The sequence below is a fragment of the Watersipora subatra genome, chromosome 7 (assembly GCF_963576615.1).
Source record: "Watersipora subatra chromosome 7, tzWatSuba1.1, whole genome shotgun sequence".
Classification (NCBI taxonomy): Eukaryota; Metazoa; Bryozoa; class Gymnolaemata; order Cheilostomatida; family Watersiporidae; genus Watersipora; species Watersipora subatra.
The window spans coordinates 16,227,891-16,252,918 of NC_088714.1; the positions used below are offsets into that span (position 1 = coordinate 16,227,891).

The following is a 25,028-nucleotide window of genomic DNA, read 5'->3' on the forward strand; positions in this document are numbered from 1 at the left end:
TCGACCATCTGGTAGTGAAGACTGCAACCGAGTCACTGTGTTTGAGTCAATGGGTTGAATCTAAAAAACTATCAAGTGAAACTTGTGGCAACCCAACAACAGGTTCTCAGTGTTTTATATAGGCTATAAGCACAACTTATTTAACAAGCAACACCACACCAACAAACTCATTCAACATCCAAATATTCTGCAATTTATATATTTATAGCGTTCTAAACAATAAACCACATGAGTAAAGGACCTAGTAACGAACTTGCATACTGAAGGATGGTTTGCCAGTGAAGCAACCATTCTCAGATTTGATGGAAAACCTCTGGTCTACAGACGAACTATTCCTTGTGCTCTGTTTAGAAAACCTGATAGTGTCCTTTTTGTACCTGGTCACCACACAAGCAAAGCTTGGCACCCCTCCAGTGAATCGTGCTTCTGCCAATCTAACATCCTGTAACAGATATCATAATGCTGATGATATCGACAGGCCAGTGACTAAACTGAACTTACAAAATGTTGTGGGTATGGTATAGTCAGGCGGTTGTGGTGAATCACCAATAATATGACAGTCCTTATAATCTTCAGTCTGTAATTAGCTGCAATTGTTTTTAACACGGCATATGTGATACATGATATTATTCAAATTCTTCCCAAAACAAGAGAAATGTTTGCAAAACTTGTTAACAACGTTGCGCAGATATCAGTAAAACCAACTATTCAGAATAAAAATTTCTTTAGAAATTCATATCTGGCTGATAAAACTTTGTCTTCTATGTTATTTGTAAGTGTGGTAGACCAAATATTAATACCACGATTAAAAGTGGATAGGTAGAAAGTATGTAAAGACTCAAATATAGGAAAGGATCAACCGATGCTAATCCATACACTTGATCTCTATGTCACTGTAGATACACAGGATCAGTAACAGGATTAGAGCGTCTCTAATATAAACTGTATTCTACCCTCTGCAATCGTACCTTATATTCCTCGCACGTCGTCTCCTCAGTCTCCAGATACACCCAAGCATTGTTTAGCTTTACTTTAATAACTGGTTCTCTGTGAAGGGCACTCGTCCTTGACATACAGTGAGGAATTCGAATATGAATATCGGCTTCACCCTGTAATATTGCAAGTAATGTTAGCGACCAGATAATAATAACTGGATGAACACGGATACGAAAGCTCTAATATAGGAGCCTATTCATTGTGTGAGTTAAACAAAAGTGATAAAATATTGATAATGCAAAACAGAAAGATCTTAAACCATAACTGTCACGAACAACTTTTATCGTATTTGCTAGGTAAATCAGACACGCTGATTCCAATTTTGTACTCAAAATAAAGATTAGTCCACTAACTTTCAGAGTAATGAAAGCTTTTTTGCAGCGTTTTAATATCGGTTTTGAAAACAACACGATCAGCATAACAAGCTCCGCCCATAAATTCGTGACGTAACCTAGCTTTTTAACAACAGAAGTTACGTAGGGATGTTTAGACCGATTTAGAATAATAGATATGGGTGTTCTAAAATCCATTAATATCTAAATTCAGCATTAAAAATAATATCAGACTTTTCTGAAAGGTAGATGAGCTATTTAACATTGCATATTTAAAAAAGCACGATAACAACACTAGCTTGTGATAAAACCGCGCTTTTTGAGCTCATTTTCCTTGGCGTCCAGCCCATTTAAACGTCATGTAACAAGCTACGAGCAATTTTAAATAGTTTATATACCTTTCATGAAAATCTGAAATTATTTTACAAGCTGGATTTAGATAATAATGGGTTTTGAGACACCCATCTCTATTATTCTAAATCGGACTAAACATTCCTAAGTTCTGTTCCTGAAAAAGCTAGGTTTTGTCACATATTTATGGGCGGAGCTTCTAATGCCGATTGTGTTGTTTTCGAAACGGATATCGAAACGCTTTAAAAAAGCCTAAATGACTTTGAAGGTTAGTGGACTAATCTTTATTTTGAGTACAAAATCGGAATTAGTGTCTTATTTACCTAGGAACAACGATAAAAGTTGTTCGTGACAGTTATGGTTTAAACTGTAACATAACCTAATATAGCGAATAGATTGAGAATTATTACAACACTCAGGGCATGGTCATCGAGACTACCTCTCATATAGCCTACCTGAACTGGTAAAAAGTGACAAACAAGTCACTACCATAGATATAAGCTTTATCAGGACCTGTATAACAAGTGACCAACTGAAATTATCTCCCACTTCTCTTCTCGTCCCAGCATGCTTCTCTTGCTTTTACTCAATCAAGTTTTCCTAGTAATCTACATCTGTGCTTCTAATACATGAGGGGTAGAGCATACCGTACCCCTGAGAAGTTAAAAGGCTTGAGGAACTCACGATACCAAATGCTGAGCAAAGCAATACGTACAAGCATGTAACACTCACTCCTGATTCATATCTACTTGAGACAGTAATATAACTCTCTTTTAATGTCCTTCATTTAATCATCGTAAATGGGAATCTGCAAAAAACTTACAAATATGTCTTCCTCTCCAGTATATTTTAGCCTTACAAACTTGCTGATGATTTTCTCATTTTTGTCATAGATAAAAGATGTTTGCATCTGGGGGACATCAATGCATTCGAAAAGCCTCTTGCCGTTCTTGTCGATGAGACCGTTGCCGAAGCCATACAGTATGCAGCAGAGACCCTGGCTAAAGTCTTTCTTCTTTGCAGAACTATCACTTGAGTAGTATCTGGTAAAAAGGAGACAGGTTTCGAAGCATAGCATGCTTTTAACAAACTGTTAAAACATTTCTGACAAACTAACTGTACATTGCACACTAGAAATAGCCTGTATGGTGTTGACGAGTTCCAGACGTAGTATTGTTGACCAAGATATCTCCAAGCGGTGATTTTGTCAAGTTCGCATGCATGATTTACAACTCTAATACTTGCTTTCTGCCGTGGGGTAATTATAAAAACAACACAACATGAATAAAATGGAAACACCTCCAAACTTAGCTAATTAGTTACTGAAAAATAAAAAAATCATAAACAATTTGCACCCTTAGCATGTAAACACTACTTACATAAGTTTGCTCGTTGTGTCCTCTCCAACCGCAACAGGAAATGACGCAGCAGTGCTGCTAACAGTTGGAGATATGCTAGCCATTAGAGGAAATCAGAGGCGGCTTAATTCTTATTGGCTTCACATTTTGAATAGTTTGAATAATTAGGAGAATTTGAAAAATTTAAGTCTTTAAAACTCTTGAAAGAAAACTTTAACTTCCAGTTAGACCACAAAAATTTAGACATATATACATACTTACTCTAAACATTCTCTCTTTCATTAAAATTAAAAAATTGTGCAACAGCCAGACTCTTTACCAGTATTTACAACTAGTCGGCAAACATCAATGTTTGAAGTTATTATGCAATACTTCTGGTTTTAAATAGAAGAGGCATGACCCTAGAATTTTGATACTCTCACACAGTGATTACTTTTACGCTTTGACTCTGACCAAAACCTGCTATATATTTGCCTCCTATGCCTCCCATATATATGGAGATTATTGGAGGCAAAAAACTATATATAAATATACATATTTATATTAGCTGAATGCTTGCGTTGCGCGAGTAATAAAAAAACAGTTTATAAACATTACCTTATTTTCTACATTTCGTTTACCCTATATTACTTGTCACTGTTTATAAGCTGTTTTTATTACCAAGGCAACACCGAGCATTCACCTAGTAAAGCCAGCAGTGAATCGTTAATTGGGCTGCAAAGTCGTTATGCGTATTTTAACCGCAGTAATATTTTCATCATTATTGATTACTATGAGTAGTAGAATGTAATAGTATAATGGATAAGCGACATGCCTCCAGAACTGGAGGATCTGTGATCAAATCCTCTAAGTAGTGGTTTTTAGCATTGCTAGATTTCTATATATTAGCTGGACACATAAATGAAAACAAAAAGACAAACAAACTTTGAGACTTATAGATATAAAATATATATAGTTTAAATGTTAGTATAGAGAGTACTTGGCTGTTAATTAGTCACTACTGATCTGTTTCATGCAGACATACCAAAGGTCTGCTCTCATCGGGTGATAACTTCGAAAAACTTGTTTCTGACGTTATCACCTGGTGAGAGTAGACCCATGTCTGTTTATGTATAGCATATATATAGTCATGAGCAAAAGTATGGAGGCACATACTATAATTTTGTATTTCTGTAAGATATATGACTAGTTGCCTTTAAAAAGGACAAGAATACGGAAACTTTGTATGATTTTAAATGCTCAGCATCTTCTCTGTGTTTCTTATCTTCTAGTCTTTAAAAATCAATACTCTGGCTGTTAAGTTGCTAAATGTTGTTTCATGTTATTAAATGGTTTTTTTTTCAATACCTTTTTGAAAAAATTAATGCTTAAAACGTCGGAAATGACCGAATTTATTCTGCTAGGGAAATAGAATTGGCCAGAATTGAAAAAAGACATCAAAAATGGTATGCAATAGCTTAAGAGAACGAATTAATACTAATTAACTTTGGCTGATATTTCATTATTACATCAGTTCTCAGGGAGTGAAAGTATTATGCGGCTAGGAGGATTAAAGTTTTAACTCACAAACAATACAACAACATCACAAAAAGAATACATTCTTAAGATAAAAATGATACATAACTTGGCTATTTTTAAGTTAATTATATTGGACTTACCGAGTTTTAAATTTTAAGTGTATAAGAATTAGATTATAGGGCAGCTCCATACGTTGTGTAGACAGGTGGGCTATGCTATTCACTACACCACACGGCCTCGTTGCCATACTATGGAATAATTGTGCACATACTTATTACACATGCCATATTTGCTGGAAGAAAAATATGCGCCCAGACTTCCCCAAAGTGCTGTAAATATATGTATCAATAGCATAAACTTGTAAAACTTCGCACACACAGAAATAAACAAACACTTTCATTTAAAAGTTAGAATGGTGAATTTTGTAAGTGTTGATTAAAAATAAATTTTCTGTGCACAAACATTTTTATTACCCGTGCAACACCGGCCATTCATCTAGTCGTGATATACTACAACTAATATTGATAGATAGTACATGTAATCAACTTAAAGTCCTCTGCACTGTGTTACCAAAGAACCAGGTGCAATAGAAATGCAGAAATTTTAAAGTGGGATTCGTTTACATGACTAATAGGAATAAGACAGCGCTGTCAGAATTGCTAAACATTAGAAAACAATAAATAATAATGAAAATAATAATGATGTGTTGCTCGTTGTGAGAAGTTGTGTAAGCTTGTCGAGTAGACAGTCAGCTAAACAAACAGTAGTATACTCGGATGGCTTAACACTAAGCATAGACCTATTAACTATACGTATAGTTAATAGTATGGTTAATAGGTCATGAATTGGATTGTCACTGCCAAACTTGCGACTGTAACTCCCCAACCATGAATTGGATTGTTACTGCCAAACTTGCGACTGTAACTCCCCAACCATGAATTGGATTGTTACTGCCAAACTTGCGACTGTAACTCCCCAACCATGAATTGGATTGTCACTGCCAAACTTGCGACTGTAACTCCCCAACCATGAATTGGATTGTTACTGCCAAACTTACGACTGTAACTCCCCAACCATGAATTGGATTGTCACTGCCAAACTTGCGACTGTAACTCCCCAACCATGAATTGGATTGTCACTGCCAAACTTGCGACTGTAACTCCCCAACCCACGCATCTGCACCGGTCTGACACGGTAACACAACTACAATGATGAGACTTCGCATCATAGACTGCTCATATACAAGCTAGCTGGATGAGTATGAATTTTTTACAAGGAACTTACTCTTGGTTAAAGTAAAGTTGTCTGATCACTAATGAATGCTAAAATTTTGTTAGAATTTGTTGCATTCAGAGCTCATTTAAAGAATGCTAGAGGCGGAGAAAATCTGATTTAATAGCATTCTTTAGGCAGTAGCTTAAATGATTTAGGGTAGACCTGAAAAACAATTGCATCTGAAGTTACACACGAGAGGCTCTAAAACCTGATGCTGATGTCATCTTTGACTCTCTCTGCTTTTTTTATAATGACATCAGCACCAGGTGTCCATGTGTCTGAACCTTCCGACATCAAATTTATTTGAGATAAAATAGTACTCATTTATTTAGCAAACGGTGATATTTACGAGTTTTCAAATTTAAAACCAGCTTAGTCACAGACTAAATTTTAAAAAATCTGAAAAATATGATGCTGGGTGTAAATAGAAGCACTACAGAAGTCAATCGATGTGCCAGTGTTTATCCAAGTATTCTTAGGAGAGTCTCACTCATGATTATGGACAGCACCGAAACTTCTGGGCAGCGCTGTGGTGAGCTTGGATAGGGTATTTCGACTGCCGATCAACACTGTAACTTTTGGGCAGCGCTGTGTCGAGCTTGGATAGGCTGCCTGGACTACCGATCAACACAGAAACCTCTGGGCTGCGCTGTGGTGAGCTTGGATAGGCTGTATCGACTACCGATCAACACTGAAACTTCAGGGCAGCGCTGCGGCGAGCTTGGATAGGCTGTCTGAACTATCGATCAGCACTGAAACTTCGGGGCAGCACTGCGGCGAGCCTGGATAGACTGTCTAGACTACTGATGCAAGCTTTTATCTTCACAATTTGTTGTGGCTTTCATCTTGGATTTAGGCCTTAAAGCTACCTGCAGTTACTGTCAGATTTGTCAGCTAGGGAACGCTTACCCTTAGACTCACCATACTAAGTGAGATATACAATAGACGCTCATACAACATAAATAATCCCGTCCAAAAACTGGTACCTAACAGGAATTTTAAGTTATGCGAACAATAAATTCATGCAAATTGCCTAACCAGTTCTAAAATTATCTGAAACTCACTCCTTTGGCCAATCAACTAGAAAAAGCTAAACTTAACTTTTTCAATCCAATGACTGTACAGTAACTGTGTTATTATTGGTTGGTACCGACAATGTTTCCATTTTTTCTTCTTCCTTTTAATTTTTTGTGTGTTTATGATTATGGTAATGTCACAATATATAAAGAGGATCGCACACTTTCAATGTCAATTTCAATCAATTTTTCACTAAACAGCAAGGTCTATGCTGCTAAGAAAAAATCAAAATATTGCATTTGCCCAAAAAAAATTAAAAGAAAAACATATATTTACTATAATAAGGGGGTTGCCTTTTTGTCCGTTTGTCCTTAGCCAGGGTTAAAATTTAGGATAAAAGACCGCTTTCAATTAATCTCCAACTAATGACATCCAGGTTGGTAGACTGACACTCAAACTCCTGCATCAATCGACCATCTTTAAGTATTTCTGAAAATTGCGCAACTACATACTTATTGCCTGTGCTGTATCGACTCATCTATCAATCTCTCACAGCCCACTAGACTACCAGGGTGCTGGTAGATATCCTGGAGACACCCCTGTACAACATTTTTTCTCCTAAGTGCGCCAAGAAAGAAAACCTTAGAAAAGATATTTCTAAGGCTACTATGAGACTCTTGTTATTCAAATAGAATATGAGAACTTGCATTGACTTGAAGCTTTATATTATATGAAAATTATTGCGTAATATGATGCAAAAACTTTACGTAAATTTTTTGTGCTACCTGGAATTTGAGTAAAAAGTGGTTTATGCGAAAGGACCTAAATTAGACAACTAAATGTGGACGATCAAAAACCAGCTGTTTGCAAAATAACAATATTTATAGAGCAGAAAGAAACAGCAGGGCTGCCGTTAAACCTCAGCATGTTAATCCAATTCAAACCAAAGCTTACAAACTTCTGAACAATCATAAAGTAAGAAATCAGAGGTGATATTTGAAGGTTTATTGTAAAGAAACTAGGGTTTGCATCATAACGTATGCGCAGGTAACAACAACCTCTAACAAAAACATGAATCACTATGAAAGGCTGTTAAATGACCTCTAGGAAAAAGTTTGAACTGGAAAACATGCAGGAATTATTTGCGATCATTGAGTTAGTGAATGAATTGAATGTCATGACTAGGAGAAGCCTTTGACATGTTCGAAATGAATAACGAGGTTCCAATATTCAAAAGTGAAACAAACGAGAGGGTTTAAACTCACCTGAAAGGTTCAAAATCTTCAATCATCGCAGCTAAGTTTTATAATATTCACTAATAAAGTAATATGGACAGTAGGCTTCTATATACAACTCCAACTTATCATAAATAAATTGGGCGGATTTTCCAAAATTGGCAAAAACGTCGAATCTATATACAGCAAAAGAGTTGAGGAAATTTATCTGTACTGAATTACACTATCATTTACAAACCCTACACGGAGAACTGGCTATGTATATTATGGAAAAAATGGTAAATAAACAAGCATTTTAACCTATAACAGCACAGTTCTCCTATTCGCTTCTCATATATTGATACATTGAAAATAGTTACTATAGTTAGAGAGCTTTTGGCAAAAATAAGCCTTTGTGAAATAATCCAATCAGCTGCGAAAGTGGTCGGAATGTTTGATTGTGTACTTTCCTTTCTGGAGCTGAGCAATGTAGAGTTTAGACTTGTTTCCATCAGACTTTCTCACCCAAATCTCACTAGGATTGAGGGCGGTGATTGACGCGCTACAAACAAAAAGAGTATACATAAATCTAGAACCCACCTAATATATCGTTCATATGCAAACCATGTCGCATGTTAGACACAACTGGTTACCTCGACTCCTCAACAGCTGTCACAGAGCTACTCAAAAGGGCAAACTAAAGAAGACCAAATGCAGGCCTTACGATAGGTCTTGAACGATAACTGTTTGTTTTACCTGAAATGGTTTTGGCTTAAAGCTAGAAAATATTTTATAACTGTTTAGTGTAGCTGCACTCTATTGTGGAGTTACTCTATTGCACTCTAGTGTAGCTGCACTCTACTGTGGAGTCACTCTATTGCACTCTAGTGTAGCTGCACTCTATTGTGGAGTCACTCTATTGCACTCTAGTGTAGCTGCACTCTATTGTGGAGTCACTCTATTGCACTCTAGTGTAGCTGCACTCTACTGTGGAGTTACTCTATTGCACTCTAGTGTAGCTGCACTCTATTGTGGAGTTACTCTATTGCACTCTAGTGTAGCTGCACTCTATTGTGGAGTTACTCTATTGCACTCTAGTGTAGCTGCACTCTATTGTGGAGTTACTCTATTGCACTCTAGTGTAGCTGCACTCTACTGTGGAGTTAAGCTCGTGCTTAAATTTCACTCAATTGTTGCAGTAAATTGCAGTCAGAATTTAGTATGTAAAATACTAAATTTTGAACATTTTCTGGCACCGCGTAGCACAAATGTCCATCAAAAGATGACAAAGTTTTAATTGCAGATTGAAACAGTTCGACGTTTTGTGGTATCTTATATTTTATTATTTCTATTAAAACAAGAAAACAGTTTATTTAACCCTTTCGCAGGCAAGTTTTATTGGGCTATTTGAGACCGATCCCCTGGGCAAATTAATTTTTCAAAAATCGATTTAAAAAAAATCCCTGATACACTCTTATTTATGATATTGTAAATGTGTATTATGCGTTTATGATACAGTTAAATACAAATAAACATGTTTCGAGTCAATTCTTCTCATAACTGTTTCTCTAGCTATGGTACATTCAGAAACAGCAAGCAGAAACAAACTACAAACAAAATTCCCAATTTTATTTAAAGACGTTTTTATTTCGGAGTTTTTGTTCGTTTAATATTGCAAAAACGTTCGTTTTTCCTCAAAACGGCTTATCTTTTAGTTTTTAACAAAGACCAATATATTGTAGTTTACTATTAGTAAAAAAATTTAACAGAAAAAAGCAATAAGCCAACCAAAAATCGATTTTTAGAAAAACATTCGTGTGGCAACAAAATAGTCGCTCTGCCCATTGTCATCAGTATCGCAAAACGACAATAATGTCGCTCTGCCTGCTGCAAAAGGGTTAAAATACTTGACGACTTTTTCATAAGATGATGTGAATTAGCAGTAGTTTGCGGGCAATAGCTATAAAGTAATTGGATAAATAGGAAGTACTGCGCAAATCGATCGTCGAGCTTCTTACTCATTTTCAAGGATAAGTCGGGTGGTCTTGTCACAAGATTTTCCTCTCATGAGTCAGATGCAAAGCACACAACTTTCAGAGTCACATTGACCAATGACCAACGTGATACTAGATGACAGTTATACAGAGGTAAAGTAAAATACATTTACACTAAAGTGGGAGGAGTGATGGCTCCTTTTCTTGGTGATACTCGGAACACTGAAGGTGAGGGCTAAATAATTGACATTCTATTAACACATTCTAACATGTTAACACAACATTTTAACAATTCTATTAACACATTCTAACATGTTAACACAACATTTTATCAATTCTATTAACACATTCTAACATGTTAACACAACATTTTATCAATTCTATTGACACATTCTAACATGTTAACACAACATTTTATTAATTCTATTGACACATTCTAACATGTTAACACAACATTTTATCAATTCTATTAACACATTCTAACATGTTAACACAACATGTTAACACATTCTAACATGTTAACACAACATTTTATTAATTCTATTGACACATCTATTAAAGTACTAAAAAGTAAGATTTTTGGTTGCCTTCCCTCGATTCGCTTTTTACCCTTAGGCAATAAAGCTGTGGATTACTCTCAATTCAAATGTAACACTTCTAATATCTTTGCTTAGAGACAAATTTCAAGGTCTTGTCAGCCAGTTTATCCGCAATCATGAAATAGCAATCTCACACTGACTCCACTATTGTTGCAGCTGATTTTAAACAGTTAGCGGTCTATTTCCATCTGCATGAAGCATTTCTGCGAGTTAATGCCAGGCAGATTTATTTCAACACTTCAAGTGATGACAAACCACGTGATAAGAGAAATGCAAAAACAGTTTTTTAGAAATGTCTCTTACAACTATAACAGGTTGAAATTAAAAATGACTTCTCATGTGGCGCAAATAACGCTTGAGCAATTCTTAAACACTAGTAAATATATTATTATAGAAACAGGAAGTTATCTATTTTCGTGTGACAAAACAAACTAAAACAACTTTATATTACAAATTTTTGAGTTGGTGTTCAACGACAAATACGACTGCAGAGAGTCAAAAACAAACAGGTGAAATCAATGTGAGATTGCTATTTTGTGGTTACAGAGACTGCCAAACCCATGCTTACAATTGTCTTAACATGTGAGCTTCCAGCATATGACAAGGGATTCCACTAGCTACTTGACTCTGCAATTGAAGCAATTCCGAATGCACCATATTAAATATTTATTGAAAAACTTGAGTTTTGTGAGTAAAAATGAAAAAAAAAGATTTAAAAAGTAAAACATATGAAATGTAATACAAAATATATAAGCCAAATTAGTGTACACTTTATTTAGTTTAAATTAGTCTAAATTAGACTGGCTGTCTTTATCAACAATTCCATCTGCTAATTTATGAACTGCTGAGTCGACAGTTCCATTTTCGGTCTCTTCGACAACAAACTACAAAAATACTTTAATTGATTAAATCCGTATTATTAGTAGAATTCCCTGATTAAAAAATTTAGTTTTTCAGATGATTTCATAAAATGTATCAGTCAAAGCTGCGTAATTACCTGCAATATTTATTAAGGTGCGATTTTAGGTTTTGGGTGGTGGACCAGAGTACTTTCGAACATGCATGATGTTAACATACAAATCAGATCGTGGCATGAATGGCTTTTTAGGCAGACTTTCAACTGTACATAAATATATGTGATAATAACGCAGTTTTTTATAGATGTCCGTTTCAATCCGATTATGTGATCATAATTTCTGTATAGCTAATAAAAATGGTATCACTGATTGTAATCATTGAGTGAATCAACTTCTCTTAAAGGTTTAGAGAAGGATAGGGAGAAGGATTAGTGCAAACGTAAAAAAACTTATATTTTAACGACTGCTTACTGCACAAGCTTTAGAGTACTTGAGGTCTTCAGAGATTTTGTAGAATTACATTGTGATGGCTTATGCCTATGCGATAAGGTTCTCTTCTTTTTAAACATTATTCTACATAATTGATAGCCGATTTTATGACTGAATGCTGACGGTCTTGAGTAAAAGTTAACCTGCAGCTTTGAACTAAAATGGATATATATAAAGTTTCACAATGTTCCATCATAAATCCTAAATTTGCAACAGGTTAAATTTCAAATTTAATTTTCACCGGCTGTACACAAACTGCCTGCATACAAACTGTCTGTACACAAGCCACCTGTACACAAGCAGCCTGCATACAAAAGCTGCCTGTACACAAACTGACTGTACCCAAACTGCCTGTACACAAGTCGACTATTGAGTAGACTGCCAAAATATTGATGGGTCAATCAATTTCCAAGGGCTTGTTTTTTTCACTCGACTAAAAATGTTTTCAAAAATTGGCCGAACTGCAGTTTCGACTTGCACAATTTTCAAACAATTGTGAGGTTACAGTAGAGCACTGTTGTTGTTACATTTACTCAGAAAGAACAGGCCAGCATACATCTTCTTTCTACTATATATATATATATATATATATATATATATATAGTATAGCAATTAAAATCTAGCAATGAAAAATCCATTCCGCAGAGGATTTGATCTCAGAACCTCTCGTACACAAGACAACAGGTTGACCCATCAAGCTACACAGGATACAATGGATGCATTGGGCAGGTTGCCATTATCTGGGTTAAAATATGCATAGCAACTCCGAGTTATGGTGCATTGTCACTAAAGCTTGCACTCACGGCTCATATTAGTAAGTTTAGCAATACAGATACTAGCTTACTCAAATTAGCTAATGACAACTACAATGTATATTACCTGGCACTGTTTATAAGCTGTTTTTTAATATCCATGCAACGCCGGAAAATCCACTAGGCTATGTCTACACATCTCAAAGTTGGTCGTTTGTGTATTCGTGTATTTGTTGTCGTTGTGATTGTCCTATTAAATTAATTAATTAAATTATTGTGATTGTGCTATTAAAATCTTGGAATAAAGACTGCATCACAGAAGATTTGATCTCAGAACCTCCCACTCACCAGGCCAACACCTGACTAATTAAGCCAAACGAGCTTGATAGGTTCGCTAGGCAATATATGTCGCTATATGGGAGCAAATACGCTACTGCTTTCCGTCACGACGTAACGTCATGAGAAGCGGTAGAATTTATTAATAAACGTACTCAAATTATCCATTGCATTGTGCCAGGCTAATAGCAAGTGGAAGGCAACGCGCATTACCTATCATTGTTTATAAGCTGATTTTTAACACCCAGGCAATGCCAGGTAGCACAGCTAACAATGGCAAATGTTATTATATGTTAAATACAAATAAACTTTCTGTCCAAAGAATTTTTTAGTACTCGGGCAACCCGGGGTAGAACAGCGAGTATATATATAAATATCAGTGTTAGTCTGACCAGTTGCAGCGATTAAAATTCAGCATTGAAAAGTTCACTTCGCAGAAGATTCGATCTCGGTACCACCGGTTTTGGAGGCACCTAACTTATCCATTAGACCTTGGCATTTACTCGACCATAGCGATGAATAGTGGTGAAGATATTCATTACATCGGTTAAAACACGCATAACCACATTGCGCCACACATTACGATTAGCCGTTGACTTCACTAGGTGAATCCCAGCGTTGCAAGGGTAATTAAACAGCTTACAAACAGTTGCAGGTAATTTGGTGTAAAGGTAATAATAGTAGTTGAAGTAACGTAATGTTTTAAACCATTTTAAAAATGGCTGTGAACTAGATGAATGCAACGCAAGACATTCAACTAGTTAACCTATATTAATAAACACACTTGGTCATTCTGTCAGTCTGTTAGTCTGCGTAAATTCTATGAGTTTCCACTATTTTTGGAAGATTCACTTAAACTCCATACAGACATGATCCGCTGTGTTGATAAAATATTTGGTTGTAAAGCTCTGTTTGGTTCCTGAAAATCAGTCTCTTAAACACCCCATGTAGGCAATCTGATTGCCAATGGAAGAAATCATGAGCATCGCCGGGCTCACTGCTAGTCATGGGAATGCATTTGCGCTCATGTTCTTAATCAGCAGAGTATGTCCATCTGTTCATTTATGAGGCTAGTTAGCAGTTTTAAAAACTGGCTGACAGCTAGCAGCAAGTTAACCGCCAGTGTACACGAAGCTATGGGCAATATGAATTCGATCTGAAAAATTTAAGAAGACTTATTTGTTAGTGATCATAAAGTCTCTTGTGGCACCCAAAGACCAATCATTTAAAATCTATTTATTAGTGTCATTTCGTTTTCTGGTGCTGACTTTTGATACTTTACTGGTCATTGCAAAACTTTTAACTCGAATTAACATACAAAACACAAAACTCCTTCTAAAATGGCACAAAAGATGATTCCCAAAAAGCAAACGGAGTGGTTGTATATCAACGACGCTTACTGCACAGGAGAGTCTTGCTTGTCATCAATGACTATGTGATGCCCGTTGCAGTATGTAGCTCCTTGGTAGTAGAGCCTCCCCTCGTGATATCTTGCCATAAACTTATCCTTACCATGGGCACCTGCAGAAAACATCTGGCATTCTTAACAACCACCGACTACTATAAACGTAAAAACATAATACCCTGATGGTATTAAACAAACCATCTTTCCTTTTCTCAACGATACCAACTGAAATCCGCTTTTCAGCACCTAATCATAATTTCCATACTTAAATGTGGAAAAAACTAGTAAGCAATTACACTCGACAGCAACCAAATTTCATATGGATGCTTCTTTCGCATTTATTGGTGAAGAAAGTGTTGGGTATACCTTTCTACTGATTACTGAATACCTTCTACTGATTACCTCTACTACCATTCACACACAGGTACTAATACCTCTAATGGAGAGGTAGTAGAGGTACCTCTCATTAGAGGTACCTCTACTACCATTACCATTACCCGACTACCATTCTACTGAATATCTCCTAATACTTTCTACTGAATACCTTTCTACTGATTGAACTAATGATTAACCATGAACAAGATACATCAGTTAGACCACAATAATTTTAGTGTGAACTGTGAATAGCCACAGAGGACACACGAACTATAGATATGATGCTGTGTATTAGTCAAACTTCGACGTGCGAGATTAACCTACTCCAATATCGGCCTTAAACATCGGAATCAGCGTATGCTAGAGCTAGGGTAATATGTACAAACATACAAATATACTTAGCGTCGTTTATTCAACTCACTCGACAGTTAAAAACTTACCGCTAAGTATATCAAGTAATTATATTAAATCAAATGCATTCTATAAAGCTACGTATAAATAAATTCCAAAAATTGAGTTTAATCCACAAAATATAAATGTTTACTCAAAATATAAATATAAACATGTTTTTATAAATGCTACACAATAAAAATACGTCTTTATTGTCATCTTACCTTTACCTTAAGAACAAGCTAATTGACATGTAACTTAAAGAATACAGACAATAGACGATGCGTAGATAGAGGTCACAATAAAGCGAGTATAAAATACACTATTGAACTCATGCGCATAACTTTTTTCCATATTCTATGTTTGAATATTTAATAGTTTGTAAATTTAGTATTCAATTGCTACAGCTAGGTGATACATGTTCAAATATATCGGGTGGTTTTCATAGCGTTACTTTCACTCTTGTCTTCACGATAACTACTGCACAGCTTCAGAGATTTTTTAAATAATCGATTCAAAGATGTCTGCTCATGCTTTCTGATAGCTGTAACAATTCAAAGGATAAGACTGTAGGGGAAAGTGATTCCAAGAAAAGGATCGCTTTATTTTTTCGCCATTATTACCACTCGCTCTATGTTTTTTGGAATATCAGATTTTAAAACAATGAAAAGTACATTTGAAGCATTATTCAAGCGCTGTAGAACCAACTTTTGATCAGGTGAACTGTGTAAATACATGTGCCGCATCTAGCCATTTAATATAACTAAAATGTTTTGAAAAACTATAAATCTCGAATGTTGGAACTCGTCAAGTCGACTTCAATATTTGCGTCTATTGTACATTATTGCGGGCCAAACGTATGAGAAAGAAACTAACCATGCTGGCTTGAAGATTTCGGTCTTTTCTGTTGCTGCTGTTTCTGTTTTAGAGCTTTTTTTATGAGTGCCCAGTCCTCAAGGATATCATTCTCCTCCAGCATGTATATAACATATGGGCGTGTCCTCGAGTTAAAGAAAGTATGTCTAATGGTTCAAATAAAAACATTCAGCCTTAAATTTAACTACTTTTTTAGATACTGAACTGATATCTACTGAGAGTCGTCCACTCTTTGGCATACTCACTTCTTCGTAGGTACAGCTCAAATTCGAGCGCTGCCCACAATTTAATCCCTAAGGTGTTTGAAGAGCAATTGATTGATTGGAAAACATGCTTTTTACTCAAAACCAATAATTTAAATAATATTGATGTATTCCAGCAAAAGAAAATCCTTTTTTTCAAACATTTTTGCATTATTTTACACCATAAACTGTAAATTGAGGAAGCAGGTAATACAGATAAAATTCACTGAAATTTTCATAAATGCTCGATTGATAGGATATGATAAACAGAGTGTTATATTGCCATATCTGTAGTAACTCTGTTCCCAGCCACACTTTCTCAGGTTTTAGAATAAAAAAAGACTTGCATTCATTTAAATAAAAACAAAGAGAAAATAATAAAAAACTGAAGTACTACCCAGAACAATGAATATTTTATCAATCGCAATAAGCAGTCTGCATACAGTGATTGACTAGTAAAGATAACAAGAAAACATCAGTTAGCCGCTGATCACATCGTTGGTTTCCTCATTTTGCATCGGCGGTAATCAAGTTCTAAACTTTTGATCGGCCTCCGAAGGAAATAGTCTTAATATCAGATGTTTTGTTCAAACTCTGATTTGTTCACGATTTGAGACATTCCAAAACAGAGATCGAACTGTACATGCAAACTCACGATATATTGCCTCTCTAAGATACATCAACAATTTGTCAGGTGGAACTTTTCACATGACCTCTAGTTGGCACTTTTTTTAGCACGATCGGTTGGCAATAGTTTTGCGGTAATGCCAGACATTTTAGTAAGTCAGTTTCTACATGTTTGACAGCAAATATGACGGGTGAACCACCATTTACCTTCTATAGTCGAGGTCACCTTCCATCAATATTGTCAGAAAAATAGATGTATACAGATCTTTTCTCTAGACATTTCAATGAGCCTGAGAAATTTAATCTATTTTTGCGCTAGTAGTCAATATACCTCGACTAAAAAAATAAATGATTCCATTATCAACTTAGATTTCAGCCCCAATAGACACATAAAAGCTACTCTAGCAGATGAGTGTCCATATTGTGAAAGGCTCGCTCAAACCACTAACCAAAATTCTGATGATTTCACCCACATTCTAAACAAGCCTAAATGCCCTACACCCAATGAACCATGCATGACAGTCACTGATTAACTGTAAGTTATTAAAGGATATTTGTAACAACAACCGGCTTTTTCTTCTTCTTCTCTTTGAACATCGTCTTTGTGCCTTTCTTTGCTTTCATCCTTCTGCTGTACGACTGGGACTCTCCTTGATCTAATCACATGACGGTGCATAAAACAGTAAGTTTTTTGCATCACTGAACTTCACAGAACTTGAAATCAAGCATATGCTAAGCGCTTGGTTTAGCAGCTTATAAGTGATTCACCATAAACAATAAAATATAATTTTTGTTATTGACAATGCTCAGGATGCGCATGTTGATCGGTGAAGCATGGAAGATATGGTGTCTACAGTTTTCCTAGCTACGATTTTATACGTTCTTACACATTTTATAGCCTCACCAAACCATGTTTATGACTCAATTTCAAGTTTTTACTCTTATCATTGTTACAGATACAAACCGTTAGCAAAAAACCAATAATATAACATGATATAACATTAACATATAATATAACTATGTTAACTAATCTAATCAAAAGGGATACAGTAGACGATCCTATAATGTAAACTTTCCGTTACGTAAATTCCACTTGACATAGATAATTTGCATAAAGTCTTTGCTTCGTATTACATAGGAAATTCCATATAATATAAAGAGTCAAGTCAGTGCAAGGCCTCAAATTCAATTTGAACAACGAGAGTCCCTATTTAATCTTAAAACATCGTTCTCGCTTTTGCCGCACTTGAGAGGTATCACATAGAGGTATCTCTATTATAAATATATTAGAACCTTCACAGAGATTGAGAGCGAGACCGTGAGAGATTGTCAAGAGTGTCGATAAAACAAAAATAATAAGTAGCTGCACAATTATTCCGAAATACTTAAAGTTGATTGGTTGGTGCGGGTGATAGAGCATCAGTCTATCAATCTGAATATCACGAGTTGGAGTCTCGTTAAAATCCATCTTTTATTTAACCTCTAACCCTGATTTCCGAAGAACAAACAAAAAGACAGACACCGCTCTTACGATAGTAAATATCCATTTTTATTTTATTTTAGACATTAACAATTCATTTTTTTCATTTATATCATAGACCTTGGTGTCCAAAAAAGAAATCGTAATAAGTTTACATTGAATGCGTGCACATCGTTTAACTTAAAGTAAAATTACTGTAATCATGAACCCTAAACCAAGCGAAAGTCGTAAGAGAAAAGTTGTCGATACATCCGTCCAATAATACCATAGTTACTGAACAGTCATTAAATTAAAAACCTGAGTGTAGTTTTTTCCGAGATAAGTTGGGGACAATCTTGGAGCAGATTGGTCAATTTACATGTATTTTACTGTTTGAATACTCAGAATCCCCATAACCTAAATGTTCTCAGAATGGATTGTTTACATTGTACGCGCGTCTACCGAAACACCGAATAGCCTTAGGATAGTAGCTAAACACGTAAATAAGAAAATTAAAATGGTAGAATGAAAATACAAAACAATGAAATTAATTTAAACGGAGAATATCCCAAGCAACGCAGTGCATTTAGAATGTGGAAGACAAGCTAGATAACAAGGCTTTAGAAATTAAATCTGTCAAAACCGGATGACAGATCCCCAAATGATTTACAATGATAAGTAGAGAACTGAGACGCTGATCAACACAGATATCCGTACCTGAATTAATGTCCGCACTTTGTCGGTCTTCCTCAAGTTTTCTTATTTTCTCTTCCAGCTCCCCCTTTACAGTGTCATACAAATGCTTCCTTTCATTCTCTACGTTTTGGTGCGCCGCCAGGGCTTCGCTATCAAACTGCACCTGTAATACATTAGAAGTGAAATACACGCATGTTTTGTAGCCAAAACATTCCTCATTCGCCGATCTACTTTTACGTAATATATTACCAGTTCTATGATATTCCTAGTAGCATTACTAAAACATCTAGCAAGAAAATATCTGCATCATTTATGGCACAAACTAAAACACACATGTAAATAATAGTACATAAATCTAACCAGTATTTATAACAAATTATCAGTTATGATGCCTCGTTGAAGAAAGAATTGGTTGCTTAGATTAAACTTAAAAGTTTAATACAGTATCCAAGAGTACGGTATTTTAGTAAAATAAAAAGCATTTAATATACAATCAATATGCACGACATCTAATATATATATCTCTGATATATATAACTGATATGCATATATATAATATATATATATATATCTATACATTATATATACATATATATTAACTGATATATATACATATATATGCGTATATATTAGAGTCATCCTATTAGACATGCATGAAGTTTAAGAGAATAGGAATTACAAACAACGGCGCTGCGTCAAAGACCTTCAGTTGCCACAAACAGCAAAATAAAATTGGGACCGACTAGACAATCACCAAAAATAACTGAAGAGCATCTCATTAAAAACTTTCACAAACGAAGCTTACAGACTTGCGTTGGTAAAAAACATAAGGACCTTACTAAAATGAGGAGATATGCATCGCTAAGGGAATTAGCACAGCCTACAATGCAACAAAATTGGTATGAGATGTATGTAAGCTACTGCAGAGACCAACCTTGATAAGTTCTAGCCGAAGATCTTTTCTAATTAAAGAAACTTTTAGCTTTTGTTCCAGTTTTTCACTGAGCAGTTTGAGTGGTTGCAAGTATTCAGTAGATGTCTCATCTTTGAGCTCTGTTAGTTTACAGTCAATTTTCTTCATTTTTTCTTCATACCACCTTGGGAAATCACGATACAGTCAGACATAGCACACTAACAGAACGTTGTTATGCAACAATATAAGCATTCTACTTTTATCAGCAGTAAGAAACACAGAGATGGATAAAGTAATATATTTTATATTAACTTCAAGTCATACAAGCATGGCATAGGTCTTAAAACTTTCACAAGGTGCAGATTTACTATCGATGCTCAGGATAATTAGCTATAGCAGAATTTTAAGACTGCGACCTAAAATGTCGTTGGCTTTTTAGGGAATAAGTCACAGTAATCCCTTCATGTCTTACACGATGGTAGAGACATTCTTTGTCTATTCATTCTATGTCAATGCAGTTTGCAAAGATTTGATATGTCCTCAAAGCGAACAAGAAAAACAAAATATGAAAACTGGTATCAAACCAATAGTAGCCATTACTTACAAATTTTTCACCAGTAAAAAAGCCTGCTCAAGTTCATGACCCTCGGATATGTACTGGCATTTTCGACTGTCAATGGTTTCCTCATCCAAATCTAAAACATAGCACAAACTAAAATAAAAGCAAGCTTCAACAATAACATGCCTAAAATAAAATTATTGATTTGATCAACTGAAAACCAGAATGAATACATAGGATATCAACAGCCTCAAAGAGACTTTCTTAGTGAGAGCCGAGTGTTATGACACCTTGGCTACAACTTAAATTGCCTGCTAAACGTTGAAACTGTTATTTTTAGGTGCTTCAAAATGTAATATAATCCTTCAAACCTGTATCAAGGTGAGCAAGTAGATTAACTTTAAACGTGGCACTGTTAGGCTATGGTGTTTGCAAAACAAAAACATATACCAAAAATTTAAGCTTGCGCAAATATAAACCACAATTGCAAACATGTAGTACCTGAACTTTCTGTTTCACTGCCAGACGAACCAGCCGAATCTTCAACATCACTTTCGTCGCAATTTGGGCTTTCTTGCTCGCCTTCCTCTTCGGTATCCATTCTCTCTTCTGTCGACATGACTAATTGCAAATGCCAATCAGTGTTTTGCCAACTAACACCACATCAATTGTTTAAAACTAATCATATTTCCGTTAAAATCACTTGTTTGAAATATGCTTTCCGGAGTTATTTAGTTGTCTAAATTATGTTTAAGCTAAACGTATAAGCTAGCAAAATATCTGACGTTCGTTCAACAAGCTATGGTGTACGTAATAAAGAGAAACAAATTGATTGCTATCCAATTTTAGTCCGTACAGTAGTTTGTGTATGAGCTAGAAAATACGAGCTATGTATGCGCAATTATAGTGTACTACAAAACCAGCCTTTCCAATACCAAAGCGAAACTACAACCGGATAGCCAAGAATATCGCGCGGCTAGATATTAGACTAAGCGCTCGATATATGTTAGAATCTCCTTCTATCCGACATTATAATGCGAAAGCTCAATGTAAAAGCTTGATGAAGTCGTTCAATCATAGAAAGATATCGCAAAGCGAACACGTAGAGAACACAAATTCTATTGTAAGCTCGCATGCTTCCCGTTTCGTTTATGAACATAATGGTATAAACATAACATATGAACACTTCCCATTTAATTTCAAAATGTGAGGCCAAAAATAATCAATTTGTTTAATAAATTGTTTGAATTTAAATGTAATGATGGCTAAGTTACCATATGTTATACAAAGTACATGGCTTGCTTACTGTGCAGCTGCCAGTTTATTATTAGAATCAAATATAAAAGTAGCAACTCATTGAACACATATTTCATGTAATAATGCATTCTAAAAATAAAGCCTTTGTTGTATATTGTACTGGCTTTAGTTTAGTTGGATAAGTGCTTCTAAAACTTTCTGTGCATAACCACAAAGGTCAAAAAATGTTTGATACTGCTGGAATTGTTGTGCTTTTGCAGTTTTAGTCCTGTTATAGTGTTGTACATACGTGGAAAATAATCAATTACTACAATGCTTGACAAATTGTACATCAGTTCTAAAAATAGGTTTACACTTTGAATTTTCCTCAGTACAGCTATTACAGCGCCACAACTTTGTTTTTATTCCGGATCATGTAATTTAACTTATATAAAAACTGACGTACACGGATCACATTGACAGCTAATACAAGTGTGATTGACATGTTAGTAAAAAAAACTTCTGTTGCAATAGAAACAATGGTTCACTAGCTAACAGCCTTTTAAAACCGGACATCGCTCTTAATATGACTTGTCATCTACCCACTGACTAGCAATTACCTGAACAAGTGTAATAATTATTTAATCTAGACCAACTGGCTGGTGTCTGACCCTGTCTGACGCTCTTTGTAAACTTATTTACTAAGCAACAGCCCCCAACAGAGAACAGCAACATCTGTTACAATATTACTCAAGGTGACGGGTACCATAGGATTAAACTCTGATTTAAATGCTAGCAGCAAAACATCCAAGCAAATCTCTGTATGTCACAATGTTTCAATGTCAACAAAACAGCAGGGAATGCCGTGAGAGAAAAGCATTAAATAAATAATACCAGCATCGCGGTAGTTTTCCTTCAATTTTTTGGCAAGGGACACTAGCTGTACCAGCAAAGCCTTGCGTGTCACTAACTCATACTTTATGAGAATGTTGTTTTTAGTTTAAAGTTTTATTATTAAAAAATACTTTTGCTATCGCAGCGGGTAACAAAACACAATGGCAAGAATAACAACAGCTTTGACAAAAATAAGTTATTTACATAAAAATATACCCACATCTCACGAAGACCTGAAGAGAATCTGTCTCACAATATATGACAATTTCTTAAAATCTTACAAAATACACAGAGGATTGTACAAAAATAGTTTTATATATACAGGGTAAAGCTGACCAGGTAGAAGAGACTCAAAAAGAATTTAAAAAGTTGTGGAGAACTTAAGGGGATTGATTGACTAGCTCGTCAGCTTGGCTAGCTCCCGCTCAATTTTCATTTGAGTGTCAGTTGGCAAGGAGACGCCAATATTCTCATAAAGCGATTTTAATAGCTTCATTTCTTTAAGCACAACATCAAGCCTGTTTTGAAGCTTAGAATTTTCGTCAGAAAGCTCTTGCACCCTCATCTCATTCTCTATCTCTCTCTGTTTCTTCTTTTCCCGACTTCGCCTAACGGCGACATTATTACGCTCTCTTTTTGCTCGGTAATTCTCAGTGTTTTTATCTTGACGTTTGAGAGAAGTCGAGTATCCACCCATGTAGCTCTCGATACTACTATCACCCGCATAGCGGCTAAACACAGTCGACATGTTGTACGGCACGGGTGAGCAACTGCTTGATCGAGCTGAATGGGGTGACATTCCTGCCATGCTCTGCATGGCATTGGCAGCAGCAGCGTGTGGGCTGATTGGGCTCATCTGTTGACTATGCGCTGAATACGGCGTTGTAGGTGTGGCCTGACGACCGGGTGAAACAGGTGCGGGGAGTTGTCTGCTCATGCCATTACTGTAGCTAAAGACAGTTCCCCCATTGCAGCTGTTAGGCCTGTAGGGTGAAGTGTGGGGGCTGGTAGACCTCATCTGACTGTCCATTTCTTGGCAACTCCTTGGCTCAAACTTTACAGTCCTTGTAAGATCAAGAGCATTCGGACGGCGAGTGTTACTACCAGTAAATGTTGGGACTTGGTGGTCAGATTGATAAGGTGAATTGGGATTTGTAGTCTGGGATAACTGACCGTGCGAAGTGTTGGCCCTCAATAAAGCGTCTATGTCTATGTTCTCCTCTTTCCACTCACGCAAAAGTGAGGCTACTGTAGCCTCATCCGCGCCTGTCTGTTCCATAATCATCTGTTCCTTTATTTGTCTGTTATCCGTCTCATAGAAAGGCAGGTCATAGGACATGATCGATAGTAGGTCTTCTTGTGTTATATCCAGGTTTTCTATACAAATAGGAGTCAATAACGTAAATTATTTAAACGTTGCCTTTAAAGGTTTGTGGCATATTACAGCCGTGGTTTATACCAGGAGCAATAAAATTTAAAATGAGTGAATTTCTAAAGACAATTATAACTGTATTGCATTTGAAAGCTGCCAGTACCAAAGTATTGCTCGTATTGCCGTGAATGAAATAGTCTATCTGGTGATGAATAAAGTTAACTTATAACGGTAAGAGTACAGTAACTTGAGCTCTTCACAATACCTTGATCAAATGTGCTTAACATTCATATAAACGTGCTTACCTTTCAATCGGAAGCGAGAGAGTTGCAGCTGGATGATAAGCAAAAATATATTTCACAACGTAATGACTAGTCAAACACTGACCCTTGTAACACGGCTTTTCAACGATGAATGCTGGGGAAGCCCTTTTACCGAAGCTATTTCAACACGAGGGAAAAATCCTTTTATTACTCCGCGATACATAGAAAAGTAAATGAATTTATTCACATTTTTAAATATTAGTTAAACAAATAGTTTTGTCAAATGTAAAAATTACTTCTAAAAATTATTTTGTTTTAATTATATATAAGTTTAAAAAACTTTATTGTTAGTAAATTTTGATTCGCGCTAGCTTACATTACCATAAGGCTCCTGTGTCTATTTTTAGGGATTTCATCATTTTCTATTTTAGTATTATAATCGCCGCTCTTATAATCAGCTGCGGCTAAAATATATAGAGAAAACAACTCTTAAAATATAACTTTTTCGGAGAAGATAAATCCATATTTCGAGATTTGTATTCGTGTAGTACCTGTATTTGGTGAGAAATAAAATCATCAATGCATTTTCAGCTGCATAGAGTCACAAATATGTGTTCATTACATCACAGCTTC

General features: G+C 35.7%; 2 protein-coding genes across 2 annotated transcripts; both read right to left on the minus strand.

Annotated features, from left to right (window-relative positions):
* Positions 1–7,830: 7,830 nt before the first annotated feature.
* Positions 7,831–21,555, minus strand: LOC137401216 (breast cancer metastasis-suppressor 1-like protein). The gene is made up of 8 exons (XM_068087615.1): positions 21,132–21,555; positions 20,676–20,766; positions 20,093–20,255; positions 19,180–19,321; positions 17,558–17,659; positions 16,135–16,254; positions 14,489–14,609; positions 7,831–8,623 (listed from the first exon to the last, which is right to left on the minus strand). The coding sequence occupies exons 1-8, from the start codon at positions 21,247–21,249 to the stop codon at positions 8,491–8,493; spliced, it is 990 nt and encodes a 329-aa protein (XP_067943716.1). The 5' UTR covers positions 21,250–21,555; the 3' UTR covers positions 7,831–8,490.
* A 1,300-nt stretch (positions 21,556–22,855) lies between these two features.
* On the minus strand, positions 22,856–24,553 carry LOC137401217 (uncharacterized). The gene is made up of 2 exons (XM_068087616.1): positions 24,438–24,553; positions 22,856–24,137 (listed from the first exon to the last, which is right to left on the minus strand). Exon 2 carries the CDS (start codon positions 24,097–24,099, stop codon positions 23,158–23,160), a length of 942 nt encoding a protein of 313 aa, XP_067943717.1. The 5' UTR covers positions 24,100–24,137; positions 24,438–24,553; the 3' UTR covers positions 22,856–23,157.
* Positions 24,554–25,028: the final 475 nt, after the last annotated feature.